Raw genomic sequence first — 17500 nt, 5'->3', positions numbered from 1 at the left:
GATTAAAATTATGGAAGGCCACGCTTCGCTATAGCATTCCCCTTACATAAAGCTAGCTGAATATACCCAAGGACGAGGTAGAAGGTTGGAGGTAGAGGAGAAGGATTTAGGGTGGAGGAAAGGTATCAACTTCATAGTTGTTATTAATCAGAACATGTGCCTTATTCATATGGAACGAGTCCACAGGAGCCACTGGCTTGGAATTCAAGCTTCCAAAGAACATGAAGTTCGTTTGAAAGAAGTAACAGAGAGTAATAAGAATACAGAGAACATAAAGAAAAAATAAATGGAAATTAAATAAACAGACAAAAATGCTTTACAAAATGTAGTAATACATTAAATACACTGCAACTTCAGATGAGCCTCTGAGGCTCCGATTGCACATCGTCATCAAGGTTACTATTTCAATCAGTAACTCATATTTTGCTCAAGAGAAAACATCACATATTTAAGGAGATGAGCCCCGAGATAAACATGAGAAAAATAATGAGGAAAAAGTGTGCACAAGGGGATGAAATAACACAACAGCACAAGCAGAATGGGTTATAGAGGACGAACCAGGAAAATATTAGGAAACAGACGGGGTGTCAGAGTGATACCATGAAGGAAACCACGGAAGTTCTATATGTAGATGAGATAATGGCGAAGGGTAGATGGAGACGGGTTGGAAATTAATGTCCTTCGCACCACCAAATGAGCCACCTATTTACGAGTGCACTATGGGAAAAACTATGTATGCATGTATATGTGTATATATATTATATATATACACACATGTATATATATACATATGTATGCAAAACCACCTGAAAATCACAGAGTAGCGGAGCAAAAAAAAAAAAAAAAAATTATTAAATTTTACAATCTTCAAACACTTACGGTTCTGAAATAGCCCATTTTGTGAAGGCTCTGGAGAGAAGGGACTTCGGTGTGTAGGAGAAGCATAGTGCCTGTCAGCTGCTTTGAACCGGTCGCCCAGTTTCGTCGACGAAAAAAAAAAAAAAAAAGGGCGAAAAAAAACACGAAACAAAGTGGCAACCAGGAAGCCAATGAACTGTCACTAGATAACAACGGCACAAAAGGTCTCCGATATTTTGTTTCGCTGCTCAATAAATAACACTTCTCTCTCTCCTGCCGAGGAATGTTGAACGACTGGTCCTTTCTGATATCGCAATGACAGGAGCTGTCTTTCCGACTCCGAGCCGATTCCTCTTCGTTCACCAAAGACACCACAATGCAGACTAAACGGCCAACGCAATCCTCCGCTGGTGTTATATACCCACAACACAACGTATATAAGTGGTCGCTCTCCTCCCATGACTAATGTTACTAGAATCCCCCGGGGACCCACTCCAATCCTCGGTACCCAGTGCTATACCCAATCCCTGCCGCACACTGCTGGATGCCAAAGGCTGCCTTATCCGGTAACAATTATCCGAAATGCTATACTTCTAAAGGCTATAATTTTCAAGACATTAATGAATAAAGGTCTGCATGACGTCACTGTTCAAACAGAGAAGCATCTCGCCGGACAATGAGGAGATAATGACCCATAAAAGCGAATTAGCAACTCGATGACGTCAATAATCAAGCGGATGTCCCTGTTTCGTGTGTTAGCAAGTGTGTGTGTGTGTGTTCTAGTACATGAGTACTGACGTTAACGATGATTACGAATGTACGTAACAAGTGCATTGCAAGAATTGCAATTTTTTTTTCTGTGATTTGTGATGCACCAACGGAAATGTTGAACCCTGGGATTACTGTTTGCCCTCGAGTGGATGGAAGCTACAGTGGGGGATACCTGTTATCAGAAAGACGGCAGTTGTGCGGTATTACTGATGGTCAACCGAATACAAGAACTTTATGAATGCAAAATATGCACGCGCTCAAAAACAACCCGGTAATCGTAAAAAAAAAAATGGATAGCATATTTCCATGTCACCAAAGCCAGTCCAGGTATATACTCACAAAATAAAAAATTGAAAGCAGGAAGAAAAATGCTTTCCCATAACGACGACCAATCTAATTCAGCGTGGAAAGCCCGATTCTGAGCAGAATTCTGATAGGCAGCATTCGTCCTCCAACTTACTGTGACATCTTTCTATACGCAAAGAAATAGTTCCTGCTCCTGGAGTGAATGTGGCCGTATCGACGCGCTGGATTTATTCAGCAGCCAAGGTACTTGAATATTTTGTTCTGAAGGGACTGAAAGGTTAGCTGATGCTAATACATGTTATAAAAAGCCTGCCCTAGGAAATAACAAACAAAGAAAATGGGCAAATAAGATGCAACCGTAGATAAAATTAGTAGCAACAATGGTATTAATAACCATATGAGCACGAATACAAATAAGCAGTCATATATAAAAAAAAACTACTTAACACACACATCTAAAATAGAAAATGATGAATGACCAACATCTCCAAGGCAGGAGTAAAGTCCCACGTCAATTTTCATCCTCTTCAAAAATTACTAAACGAGAATTATCATGGGACCAAAACATGCAAAAGCCACCAAGCCTTACTCATTGCACCTTCAGTGGAGCAACGAAACGCGAGTGAGTAAGGATAGTAAAATGATGAATCATTCTGGGACATAATTTTTCTGACAAACGTTCGCACGCACACACACACACACACACAACGAGAGCGACACCAACCCAGGAAAGGACAGGAGGAGGGCTAGAAGCGTAAGGTAAACAAACTCCCGCCGAACGTCACAGACGCACATTTCCTGGAAGCAGCGTTGGTCTGTGACCTGGGGAAAGAGAGAAAAGAGAGAGAGAGAGAGAGAGAGAAGAGGAGTCACAGACCCAGAGGGCACTTTCATTTCCTCTAGCCTCTGCCGGAGTTTCCATTATTCAATGGGGACAGGTTCTTTCTCATAATTCTGGTTTATTTCAGCCACTGACTTCACTCTAGGACGCACCAATGACAGTCAAGGTCGATTTCACTTTCGTGCGCCGGGAGTATTCGGTACGGTCCGCAAATATTAATTCACGAGCGGTCAAAGATCCAGTGGGGGAAATGGAAGACGCCTAACAGAAAATCTTAAAGGCTACATGATGTCCTCAACATAATAAAAAAGAAGAAGATTTTTATCTCAAGCTGTCGTGAACTACTTGAATACACATAACACAGAAGGCAAGAGTCGAGGTAATTCCATATAATACAATAGGACACAATACACAATGCTGCCTATTTTCATTTGCAACATCTTCAGTAAGCTTCATCAAAACCTATACAACATAACTGAATACGATTCAGGTACTGACGAATTTATATATTACCCTTACTGTAGACAGTAACGTTAGGGAAAAACACACAAAAAAAAAAAAACACTGTTATTATCCCTTACAAAATCCAACATTTAGTGCAAGCCGTTGAACCTTATTTGGTAGTTTATCCAAATCCCAGCTCAGAAGTCAACAGCCACTACAACACGATTCTTGGAAAGTGGACACTCGTGCAACTGACCAAGTTATGCAGTCATTATTTCTCTTCGATGTCGTAATGTTTGCTTATTCAATAAATATTTCTTGGAGCAACAAGGCCTAAAAGTTTAGTGATTAAATCATTTGAAGTTTAAAAGTTCATTGATTAAATCATTTGAAGTTGAAAAGTTCAGTGATTAAATAATCTGAAGTTGAAAAGTTCAGTGATTAAATCATTTCAAGTTTAAAAGTTCAGTGATTAAATCATTTCAAGTTTAAAAGTCCAAATGATTAAATCATTTGAAGTTGAAAAGTTCAGTGATTAAATCATTTCAAGTTGAAAAGTTCAGTGATTAAATAATTTGAAGTTGAAAAGTTCAGTGATTAAATCATTTAAAGTTTAAAAAGTTCGGTGATCAAATCATTTTGAAGTTTAAAAAGTTCGGTGATTAAATCATTTGAAATTTAAAAAAGTTCAGTGATTAAATAATTTCAAGTTGAAAAGTTCAGTGATTAAATCATTTCAAGTTTAAAAGTTCAGTGATTAAATCATTTGAAGTTTAGAAGTTCAGTGATTAAATCATTTCAAGTTTAAAAGTTCAGTGATTAAATCATTTGACGTTTAAAAGTTCAGTGATTAAATAATTTGAAGTTGAAAAGTTCAGTGATTAAATCATTTGAAGTTTAAAAGTTCAGTGATCAAATCATTTGAAGTTTAAAAGTTCGGTGATTAAATCATTTGAAATTTAAAAGTTCAGTGATTAAATAATTTGAAGTTGAAAAGTTCAGTGATAACATCATTTGAAGTTTAAAAGTTCAGTGATTAAATAATTTGCATTTTAAAAGTCCAGTGATTAAATCATTTGAAGTTTAAAATTTCACTGATTAAATCATCTGAAGTTTAAAAGTTCAGCGATTAATCATTTTAAGTTTAAAAGTTCAGTGATTAATCATTTTCTGTTTAGAAGTCCAGTGCTTAAATCATTTGAAGCTTAACAGTTCAGTGAATAAATCATTTGAAGTTGAAAAATTCAGTGAATAAATCATTTGAAGTTTAAAAGTTCACTGATTAAATCATTTGAAGCTTAGGTTCCGTTGACAAAAAAAAAAATACTGATGGTTCTCATCTTGACACAGAACTGAACCTGGGGTTTAATCATTCGATCTTGACATTATTAACTAGAAAAAAATATCCAGTACATGTGTCAGTATTCGGCGACACAGTATATAGCTAGACTTCAAAAGACCAGCTATTTCTTTCACATATTATTATTATTATTATTATTATTATTATTATTATTATTATTATTATTACTCATAAGAGACATGCACTCCTACGGATTAAGCTTAACATCACGAACTTTCACACGAAAATTCCACATAGCAAAATGCGAATACGTCAAATGATAAAACATTAATCGTAGCAACAGGCAAAAAAGAAAGTTACATTCAATCAAACAAAATGAAAGGGCAACTTTCTCAACCTATATAGGCTACGGTGATTGGTAGAAAGGAGAATACACTGGATAAAATTAAATAAAGAGTTGCTTTCTTTCTCTGTTTCCAGCAATCTGATTTTGGTCTGTTTGAATTTTACAAAGCTTTCCTCTTGCTAAATATAAGGTGATGAGAGACTACACAATATTCTCGGAACATCGGTACTGTGTCACAAGGACAAACTCCCCATTCATGAACTCATTCTTTAGATCAGTCATATGAAATGTCTACATTTCTCCAAGGATAATTTAATTTCATCTGTCCAGCTCAATACCATAACACTGGCATTTCAAGACATGCCAATTCTTCTTTTAAAAACACCTCTTGAAAATGTATATCTTATCAAGGGAATTTTGAGTGTCATTTGCATAACAGGGCGTACCTCTTGGGAAGAATATAACACTTGCACATAAAAATGACTATACTGCGTTTTCCCACACAAATTAATCACACAATCTATTTCATAAAAGGCTATATATATATATATATATATATATATATATATATATATATATATATATATATATATATATATATATTATATATATATATATATATATGTATGTATTAGAAATAGCAACACACAATTACGTGTGGAACAGAAATAAATTTCTGCCTAGTTGGCAGAGCTCTGGTCTTCCATTTGAAAGACCTGGGTTCGATCCTGATGTGAGTAGAAATTTAAATCTATATATATATATATATATATATATATATATATATATATATATATATATATATACATATATATATATATATATGTGTGTGTGTGTGTGTGTGTGTGTGTGTGTGTGTGTGTGTGTGTGTGTGTGTGTGTGTGTTTGAGACAGGGCGGTCCAGACGAAGCTACTTTTACGATTCTCAGCTAGAGCTGTACGTATTTTCCACGAAGCTTATCAATCCCTCATCATCAATGAAATAATAAACAAACAACTATTAAACAAAAATGTCCGGTTAAAGGCCCTCCGGTATCGATGCCCAAGGGAGAAGAGTCACCTTGAAACAGATAAGAGCTTCACTTGGGTTATCGGTACAGGCTATCGGCTTCGTCATTACTTCTGATAGTTTATCATAGTCCGGGACCTAGCCGCCAAAGGCACCCCCCCGACCCCCCGCCCCTGTGACTGGGGAAACTACAGTACGATTCGGATACACGAGCCGTCTTGATAACTTACCGGAAACGCACATTTCAGGCATTTGCCTACGTGTGACTTTTTGGAAGAGAGAACGGAATTAAATTTAAAATGTCAGATAAGGCACGTTCACTATGTAAATGTGGATTTAATTACCGAGAAATGTGAATGCCATTGAGATCACTGACAAAAATAACATTGTTTCACACCAAATAAAACGTGCTGAAGCAGTCCTGATAACGTCATACTCATATTCTTCATCAATATTTAGTTGCTGGAAAACCAATCCAGGTTTGGTAGAACTATTTATACCCATCTAGACGCATATCTAAAACCAACCAGAGGTTTCTGTTGCACCCAGAGCAAAATCAGTCAAGTTATTTTGTTGTCGAGTTGGAATGACTGAGAGACACTGCTGTCAAACAGGTGGTGCTTTTGAACTTTCATTCCTTCCCATGGTCATTATTATTATTATTAAAGTAGTTTAATTATTGTGTTCCAAAATTCAAACACATTTTTGCACAACTATCGAAGTTGGGCAATTCTAAGTCCAAGTATAAAGAGGGATATTATTAAGGGTATATATAGAAAATTTTAGAATTGCTGAACCAATGTACAGATACGACCAAGTTTCAACACTTTTCGGCAGAATTTCTAATATTACATTCAAGATAATTACAATAACTAATCCACTGGATCTATAAAAATCTCGTGACCAAGGTACACTAGAACTCAAGTCCAGGTACCTATATGGGATAAGCAAACGAAACCAATCCTTATTTGAATTTTTCCTGGACATATTATTTCAAGGGTGCAGGCCCTTTTCACAAGTGGCAACTTGGGACTTTCGTTTCGTATCTATCTCTGAAAATGAAGAGACTACCAAAAGTCAAATCCAGGCAAACACGAACAATAATAATAACAATAAGAGAGAAATGGGATTAAGAAGAGAAATAACAAGACCTTTCAAATACGTTCCCGTCTTATCTCTGTGTACCGGAAATGGCTGCTGTAAGCGGGATAAAAGTCTGCTTCGAGATGAAACGCTACGCAAAGGGGCCACGAGATAAAGCCAAAGTGGGTGGTTGTAATAACTAACATTAATGATCGCGTTATCACACCGTAATGTTTTCACTGATGGGATTATGCAAAACGTGTCCGATTTTCTGTAGCGAGGACTTGTACACGGTCGGGTTTTATCTGCCTGTAGCCGAGGCAGAGAAATTGCGCTCTGAGTTTCTGGGTCATACCCGGAAATGAAGGCTGAAACGTAATATTTTTCCTCTTTTCTGACAGCGACAACGCTATTCGAAGGTCCAAGAATATTCAGTGCAGGCTTAGTCATTTATTTGTTTATTTTTCTAAGTCAACGTACTACATTTTTTTTTTGTTACTTTCGTTACCGTAGTTAGAGGGGTTGAACAGCAGTGATAATGACCTGGATTCTACAAGTACCTCTACTGTGCATTAAATATTGTCTGATGTCAAACCTCATGGGTAATACTAACGTTTGGGCCATTATAGCAAATAACAAAAGTATAATAGACATAACCTTTAATATCACAACTTAATGCTTTATGTTATAAAAAGGCAAGGTTTTCATAATAATAATAATAATAATAATAATAATAATAATAATAATAATAATAATAATAATAATAACATGATGTGTCGCAATACCATGGGACACCAAGTAGATGAGAAAAGAGAAAATTGATAAGTATCAAGACCATGAAATCAGGGGAAATAAGAAGGATATGGAATATGCAAGTGGAGGTGTACCCACAATCCCATAGGAACACTAGGCACGAACCCAAGATCCCTGAAAAGGAATCTGGAAAAACTAGATGCCGAAGTAGCTCCAGGACTCTTGCAGAAAAGTGTGCTACTAGAAACAGTTCACATAGTGAGAAAAGTGATGGACTCCTAAGCAGGCAGGATGCAACCCGGAACCGCCCCCCCACACTATAAAAACCACCCAGTCGAATAGGATGGCTGTGATAGACAAAAAATAAATAAATAAATAAATAAATAAATAAATAAATAAATAAATAAAAATTATTATTATTATTATTATTATTATTATTATTATTATTATTATTATTATTATTATTATTATTATTATATCATGAAGCCCGTACCTGCACGCCTCCTTAACTAATACCATCTACCTGTATAAGTGAGATATATATCTAATGATATCCTGACGAAATCGGCTTTACGACATCCGATTTCAAACGTACACACGGAAAGAAATGAAAATAACTCAAAAGTCAAATTACATAAAAGAAAAACTTGACATTGAATCTGGAAAAAACTAAATAATAAGATATTCCAAATACTATTAAAAAATGAGGACCAAAATCGCTTGAGTTCAATATCGAATCAAGTGTCAAATCAGAGTTGAAGACCAAAATAAGGTTCCTTTCAATATTCCAAATTGAATCAGCGCCAAACGCTTGGTGTAAAGGCTAATCAATAGGTTGACTGAAATTTTAAAAATGCTAAAGAAAATTATTGAAAGTAATTTTCAGTAATATCCATGCGATTGCGATCAGGTGTAAGGCACAAATTTCAATCATTGACAGATCTATCAACTACATTTTTTCTTGCAAGAAATGAATATAAGAAAGGTCAAAATCTAACCAACAGCGTATCAACACGTCTTTTCTCCAGCACGGGCTCTTGCTCGTATGAGCAGCCCATAATACTAGCCTTTATGGAAAAAAAATCGCATTGTAAACAAATTTGTCTCATAGGTCGACCGCTAATTTTCAAGGACAATGACCTTTGAGAATACAGAATATATGGGAAATTTCTGACAATTAAGACATGAGGGGCAAAGTCTGTGAGGTCGTCATAATAAAAATAGGACTTAATAACTACCTTCGTCTGATAAGGATGAATAATGACAAGGCCTCAACGCAGAATGTCTAATTTATGTTCCAAGGTCACAAAACTCGCTCGCTTATTGCATTAACATCCTTCAAAATTTACACTCGAAGTCAACATACTGTCAACACACTCATTTTTACATCAGACTTCGTGGGTCCAAGATTTAACAGTATCAGTAGAGGATCCTGAGAAAAAATATTTATCGAATAATTAATATAGTCCTATTAAGGACAGTTGCTGGTAGCCTATATATCTTACGAAATTTCAATTCCAGGAAACGATTCCTGTTTTGATAAAAATAAAAAGGATTCATTTAACTCTTTCCACAAACCACTTCCAGCAGTGTCAGGCTGAAACCGTAAATGGCATAATTTCTACTACAGCTGTCTCTGAATATGGTTATTACAATAATAATAATAATAATAATAATAATAATAATAATAATAATAATTCTCTTTTCCTACCTCCTTTTCCACATGGAAGAGATTAGTCCAGAGATTATTACCTCCACAGTTCTAAGGAATCGTTTTGGGACGACATTCTTCGGCCCACGCACTGAAAATTAGAATAAATTTAATACACTTATCATCATCAATAGATGACTAATATCTAAAACGACCTTCAGCGCCCTCTCAACTTCCACAGGATGCTCCGTCACGATCAGCGAAAAACCCCGGTCAGGAGAAGAGCGTCTACTTAACAGTTCTATTTAACAATTCGGAAAGGCGTCGAGAGGGCGGTTTCGTTGGCGTCAGGCAGGTGAAACACGACCGCCAGACAGGGGATTCTGTGGGCAGTCCGTCCGAACGTCACGGTCAGAGTTCTGGAGAAAAGGTGTCTGTCATCTCTTCGTGCGCAGGAGAAGAAATGTCGCGAAGATCTTTTTTTTTTTTTTTTTATTCAAAGCCCTCTTCGTTACGCGAGGACTGTGCTCTTTATAGCGGATAAAATAAAAAGGGATTATCTGTAATTTTTCCAAAGAATGACTTAGGATCAGTCCATCATCTCCATAGAACAGTGCTACGATACTTAGAAATTTGTTCTTAAATTATTTGCAAGAAAACTGCAGACTCGTAACAAAAAATATAAGAATTTTTGATGTTCGTCTATTACAAAAACTCACAAGACTAAAACTACTTGAATGAAATATGTAAACACCATTAACTCATAAAATATGAAACTGTTTAAAGTAAAAAATTAAGCAATTAGAAAGGCAAAGAGAACTTGAAAGAAAAAACAAAGATATCAAGGAAAGAATTCCATAACTGCGGAATGTGGAGGCCACAAAACGTATACATCAAGTACCACAAGAGGAGAGAGAGAGAGAGAGAGAGAGAGAGAGAGAGAGAGAGGAGACAAGTAGGGAAGACGCGAGAGAGAAATGGCAGGATAAAGGATTAATTGAGAAAAGGATAGCAAATATGACACCGCTGATGAATTTGGCGACGAGGAGGCTGCATCCCTTAATCGTCTACATTAACTAGTTCCTTTGCATCTCCACTTCTGTAAAGTGCAACATCCTCCCTTACTACCCTTCCAGTATGATTATCTAGCCTACATATTTCCCTAGTAACCCCATGGAACCGTCGGCTCTCCCTGCGTCCTATCTTACCACCCTTCTGTTACCTTCATCTTGCCCAATTTCCACTCTCGGTTCCCCATGCGTCTGATCTTACCACCTTTCTCATTACCTTAATCTTGTCCTAATCTTGTCCCTATTTCCACTATTTTCAGTTCCTATTTCCACCTCGGTTCCTGATGCCTATCTTACCACCCTTCTACCTTCATCTTGCCTATTTCCACTCTTGTTTCCCGATGTCTTATCTTACCAATTCTTCTGTTACCTTCATTCTTGCCTATTTCCACCCTTGGTTCCCACGATGCGTCTTATCTTACCACCCTTCTGTTACCTTCATCTTGCCCTATTTCCACCTCGGTTCCGATGCGTCTTATCTTACCCACCCTTCTATTACCTTCATCTTGCCCCTATTTCCACCCTCGGTTCCCGACAAGTCCCATTCTAGCACCCCTTCTGTTACCTTCATCTTGCCTATTTCCACCTCGGTTCCCGATGCGTCCTATCTTACCGCCTTCTGTTACCTTCATCTTAGTTCTTATTTCCACCTGGTTCCCGATGCGTCTTATCTTACCACCCTCTGTTACCCTGTCTTGCCTATTTCCCACCCTCAGTTTCCCGGTACAAGGTCTTATCTTAGCACCCTTCTGTTACCTTCATCTGTTCTATCTTCCACCCTGGTTCGATGCGTCCCTATCTTAGCACCCTTCTGTTACCTTCATCTTGCCCTATTTCCACCCCCTCGGTTCCCGATCGTCCTATCTTACCACCAGCCTGTTACCTTCATCTTGCCCTATTTCCACCCTCGGTTCCCGATGGTCTTATCTTACACCCCTTCTGTTACCTTCATCACCCTATTTCCACCCTCGGTTCCCGGGTCAAGGTCTATCTTACCACCTCTGTTACCTTCATCTTGCCCTATTCCCACCCCTCCCCGACAGGTCCTATCTTCCCATTCTGTCGTCTTATCTTTATTTCCACCCTCTCGGGTTCCGATGCCTCTATCTACCACCCTCTTCTGTTACCTTCATCTTGCCCTATTTCCCACCCTCGGTTCCCGATGCCCTATCTTACCACCCCTTCTGTTACCTTCTCTTGCCCTATTTCCCCCTCGGTTCCCGATGCGTCCTATCTTACCACCCTTCTGTTACCTTCATCTTGCCCTATTTCCACCCTCGGTTCCCGATGCGTCCTATCTTACCACCCTTCTGTTACCTTCATCTTGCCCTATTTCCACCCTCGGTTCCCGATGCGTCTTATCTTACCACCCTTCTGTTACCTTCATCTTGCCCTATTTCCACCTAGGTTCCCGATGCGTCTTATCTTACCACCCTTCTGTTACCTTCCTCTTGCCCTATTTCCCACCCTCGGTTCCCGTCGTCTTATCTAGCACCCCTTCTGTTACCTTCATCTTGCCCTATTTCCACCCCTCGGTTCCCGGTCACGTCCTATCTTACCACCCCTTCTTGTTACCTTCATCTTGCCCTATTTCCACCCTCGGTTCCCGGGACATCGTCCTATCTTAGCACCTCTTGTTACCTTCATCTTGGCCCCTATTTCCACCCTCGGTTCCAGACATGCGTCCTATCTACCACCCTTCTGTTACCTGCATCTTGCCCTATTTCCACCCTCGGTTCCCGGTCGTCTTATCTTACCACCCTTCTGTTACCTTCATCTTGCCCTATTTCCACTCTCGGTTCCCGATGCGTCCTATCTTAGCACCCTTCTGTTACCTTCATCTTGCCCTATTTCCACCCTCGGTTCCCGATCGTCTTATCTTACCACCCCTTCTATTTACCTTCATCTTGCCCACCCCCGGTTCCAGTAAAAAAATCTGTCTTACCCTTCTATCTTTGCCCTATTTCACCTCGGTTCCGTGTTATCTTAACCCTTGTCCTGTTCATCTTGCCCTATTTCCACCCACAAAAGGCCCTAATCTTATCCTGTTTCCACTTCGGTATTACCTTATCTTACCACCTTCTATTTCCTTAATCTTGCCCTATTTCCTCTCAGGCGTCTATCTTACCACCCTTCTCTTACCTTCAACTTACCCTATTTCCACTCTCAGTTCCCCCTGTGTCCTATCTTAGCACCCTTCTGTTACCTTAATCTAACTCTATTTCCACTCTCAGTTCCCCTGCGTCCTATCTTACCACCCTTCTATTACCTTAATCTTGCCCTGTTTCCACCCTCGGTGACCTTCTGAGAAAGCAGGGACTGAAATGGCGATTGACAAGATGCCCATTTGCCAAGGGATGCGGAACATTTCGATTCCTCGCCCACCCTCTGCTCGAAAAATGAGAGGCCACTATGTGACTCATCACGTAGTCATGCAGCCATCCCCAAATTCACTTCAATAAGTTCAATCCACTTATTTCTCAGACCACTTGGTCAATTTCAGCGGGACTTCAAATAGAAGTAGTGGCTAACAATAGACACGTACTCACTAAAATAGATATATGTCAGGTGCATTCTTTGCTATCTTGAAAGAGAAGTCTTCAAGAGCTTGCACAGACAGGCATGCACGCACACACACACATAGACACACACACAAATATATACATACATATACATGTATATGTATATAAATACGCACTCTTCCTAGAGGGTTCATCCAGAGTATGACCCTTCCTGTTCTTAGCAATTATTTTGGAATGAACTTAACAGCTCCAAGCTGGATGTGACCCAATGCAGTCGACCAATTACCATACACATAATTCTCCATCTATTTTTGGAAGATGCACTAAGGGATTTCGCAGAGCAGGCCTACATCCTTCAACCTCTCCCGGGAACGAGTCCGGGTCCTCTCGCTGAGGTGAATGCAAAGTGCATTTATAGATATATATATATATATATATATATATATATATATATATATATATATATATATATATATATATATATATATATATATATATATATATATATATATATATATATATATATATATATATATATATATATATATATATATATATATATATACACAATCAGAACTACAGAAAAAGATTACCTACATTCCATCACATCGGAGGGTTAGGAATTACTTCGTCGAGGCTCTCCGCTACGAAGACTCAGAAACTACAAATGGGAATTACTGGAAGCACTGATGTTGGATCTGACTTCGGAATTTCCGAATGACCGCTAGCTTTGCATATTCGCTCAACCAGCAGAATATTCAGGAACTTGCTCAACTTGTGCTTACGGCAAATCTCGACTGGGTTATGGTACAGTGTAAGTTTTAGTAGAGAACACCTAACATTAGTTCTAGGATTGTTGAGAAACTGACGGTTTGAGGTTTTAATGGGTATGTTGGTAGGATTTGAAGAGGGCCATCTTTGATTTTGTAGTGCACAGAAAAAAGCGTTTACGTTTATGCTGGATGCTACATAAATTCACCGCCTTCATTTTGGCACAGCTGAAAAGGTGGCGCAAGTTATCCATTTTTTTGTGAAATCCCATAACACGCCCTCCAACCCATCTATTTAGCCATGGTTAGCTGGGTGTGTGGACCGTAATGAGGAGTAATAGCCTGTAACTGGTCTAATCAAAGTCACCCATAGCGTAGAATGGCGCTGATATCTTTTTTTGAAAAAGTTCCGAGTATCCATTCCGTCTATTTACGATAATGTGCAATGATTTTGTCGATGTGAGAAGAACGTGTTCCGGCGCTGGAGATGATGGCTCCCAGATCTTTTCATTGGCGTTTTTTAGTAGTATCAATTCTTCGTTGGAGGGGTGGGTAGAGCTCTCGGCTAGCACGCTGCTGGCCCAGCGTTCGACTCTCCGACCGGCCAATGAAGAATTAAAGGACTTTATTTCTGGGGGTAGAAATTCATTTCTCGTCATAATGTGGTTCGGATTCCACAATAAGCTGTAGGTCCCGTTGCTTCTTAACCACGTAAAATAAATCTAATCCTTCGGGCCAGTCCTAGGGGAGCTGTTAATCAGCTCAGTGGTCTGGTTAAACTAAGATATTTAACTTTATCGTAGTTTCATTTCCATTGGGGACAAGTTAATGATCGAAGGTTCTTCATTCCTTACCGAAGTGTACGTGCTCGAATTTGTCTCTGCTGACGGTGACTTTATTCGTTTCCTATATTATCTAGTTCACTTTGAATATTCACAGTTTTCATAAGTGTCTGGTAGGGCTTAGACACGAGAATCGTCGGTAAAGAAGAATATACAAGAGCTTTGCAGGCTGTTATCAACATCGCTAATCATTACCATTATCATAAAGAGAACCGGACCAAGAACAGCTCCTTGAGGGACACCTGATAGGACATGGGCTGGTTTGGATGATGCTCCATTAGCTGATACCTGAAGCGTTCGATTCGATAGGAAATTATGTGGCCCGGTTCCTGCGGGACTAACCGTCAGATTTTCTTTGACCTTGCTGCATGGTATGAAGGGATCAATTTTGTCAAGATCGTCGTGGGAAGCCGTGATTGATAGGATCAACTTCACTGCCCACTTCTACGATTCTGATTAGTGTGTTTAAATGATCAGATGTGATACCACAGACCACCTTTGTGTAATTACGTAATTCATTGGGAAAACGCCGTTTTCGGTTAGATGTTTCACGACTGCGTTCCTTATGATTTTCCCAAAGGTTTTCATACGGTGGGACGTTAGTGATACACAACGGTATGATTTCGGGAAACAGCCTCCGCTGTTGTTTGATTTTAATGGTGGACAAGTAATTGCATGCTCGGAGATTTCTGCAAGATCTTAATTTGCTAATGGTCTACAGCTTACGAGGCAGATGGGCTTCCTCCGTTCAGGTTTTGCATGACTTCAGTAGCGTTGGCGGGAAGTGGCCTGGTCCACCTGCCGAATTACTTCTGGGAGAGTAAAATTCCTTCCTTTTCAATCATTGTATTCGTTACCACTTAAAGAATGCAACGGGATCCTCTTTCCTGTGATTCAGGACTCGGGTCACGGACGAGTACTGCTTTGATGGGCACCAGCAAATAAATTTTTGATGTGATGCTTGGCCCTTTGTTCTGACTTTGGTATAGGCTATTTCAGCTGAATCTAAGGGGTTAGTTGAGTTCTAGGTATCGACTAGAATGTTTTCAGTTCCCATTTCTCCTGTCGAAATAAGACTCGCTTGGCACTTGGAATTATGGTAGGTGAAACTGGTGGGTACATTTATTTTTATCTAGGACAAGATTTGCCTAATTCTTACAACACCTCTGACGTAACAGTTTGAAGGATTTTAATGACCGATTCACTTCTTAATCATTTATCTCAACCAGGGATGACAGAGAGAAACAAATAGAGAGAGAAAATACAATAATTCCACCAAGAAAACAACCAGTAAAAGTTATGTAAAGGGTTCAACGAATAAAGAACAAAATTTAAGAATATGAGAAGAGAAAAGTATAATGCGGCTTAAAAAATCACGACAATGTCAAATTGCACATACCCACGAGATAACCGGTTTAATACTTTATTTATATTATTATCTTTATTATAATTCAAAAACGGGAAAACATCCATGAACAACACTTCAAGAACAGCATTTACTTGCCAAACAAGCTGCCCGACAGTAGAACGCACCTATGCCAAAAAATAAGATAAGAAGAGAGTAAAAAAAAATAATGAATGAATATGAGGAGAGATAAATTAGCAAAACAAGTAAATATATATAAAAACATAACCAACAATACAAACATGTCTGAAAACCACATTCTTCCAAGTTCCGGGATAATGCTGTTAAAAATTAAATGTATGTATATATGTATATATATATATATATATATATATGTATATATATATATATATATATATATATATATATATATATATATATATATATATATATATATATTAATATATATGCAAGCGTCTCTGCCTCGCATGTTCAACTGTAATTAACAGTATCGGTTAACTACTTCTGTACCAGTTTCCAACAGGTACATGTGATGGGTATGTTTACTTGTTAAAGACCCTGCGGCGTTAGAGACATGATTGCCAAATTGAGAATTTTTTGTGTATAATAGTTAAAACAACTTACTTGTTTTTATATAACTGCTTCGTTGCATGGGATTCAATTTTTGATATACGTAAATATATTAAGTCTGGCTCTTACATACATATATATGTATGTATGTATGTATGTATATATATATATACATACATACATATATACACACATACATATATATCAACAAAAGAAAAATCGGGATGAGAATAATTCACTAAGTTCAAAAATAATTTATTTTAGTTTCTAATCATTTAAACTAAATTGGCAAATTCCTCCCAATGGTTTTCAAAACCACTATACTTTGCAAAAATTAAACGCGAATAGAGCACTCATTACATTTTTACACAAGAACATCCAGAAATGCAAAAATGCAGTATACAGCGCAAAGCGTATATTTGTTAAAGCCTGAATGCTTCAGTAATCAGTTTGATGTAATTTCTTTGTTTATCTTTTACACTAAACAAACTCTGCACCTAACCGTGTACTCTCGTGATAGATTACGTCTCAAAATAAGCGAGTGTTACATAATTTCAATGCTTCTTACTGTTTATGTTCATTTCCTAATGCACAGAATGCCTAAACTGTAATTTGTTATCACTTAAAAAAAAATAGGTGTTTTAGTTATGGTATACTACTAATATACCAGTTATTTTATCTACTGCATTTACATTTCATATAAGTTGGCTTATATCTGCCATAACGAACTCTTGCGATATTTCCCGAAAATCCAGATTCGCAATAATAAATGCCAGCTATATCTACTTAATTTACATGTTGTGTCTACCACAATACACCTTCATCTTTTGGCGAGGGTGACGAACCCTTTCCGCTCGCATGGAGTAATTACAAAAAAGATATACGAGAATGTGAAGTATTCTTACTCACTCTTCGGTAACAACTTCCCGTGTTATAGTATAACATATGCAAGCTCACGCTACTGAATCACAGGCAACTGATGGTGAAACACCTCTGCT

The 17500-nt window shown here is 38.1% G+C and overlaps 1 protein-coding gene across 9 annotated transcripts in view; it reads right to left on the bottom strand.

Annotated features, from left to right (window-relative positions):
• Sarm (sterile alpha and armadillo motif) overlaps window positions 1–17500 on the bottom strand; it is a 727304-nt gene that overhangs the window by 86012 nt on the left and 623792 nt on the right. Inside the window, exon 1 of one of the 9 annotated variants that reach the window (XM_067085044.1) lies at window positions 880–1280. The exons of the other annotated variants lie outside the window; for them this stretch is intronic. Coding sequence (XP_066941145.1) covers window positions 880–945 — 66 coding nt within the window. The 5' untranslated portion in view covers window positions 946–1280. Of the gene's footprint in view, window positions 1–879; window positions 1281–17500 lie in introns of those variants that run through there. 9 annotated transcript variants of the gene reach the window in all.

This window comes from Macrobrachium rosenbergii, chromosome 3, assembly GCF_040412425.1.
Source record: "Macrobrachium rosenbergii isolate ZJJX-2024 chromosome 3, ASM4041242v1, whole genome shotgun sequence".
Lineage (NCBI taxonomy): Eukaryota > Metazoa > Arthropoda > Malacostraca > Decapoda > Palaemonidae > Macrobrachium > Macrobrachium rosenbergii.
Note: the sequence above shows the minus strand (reverse complement) of the source record. Positions and strands in the feature narration are given on the sequence as shown.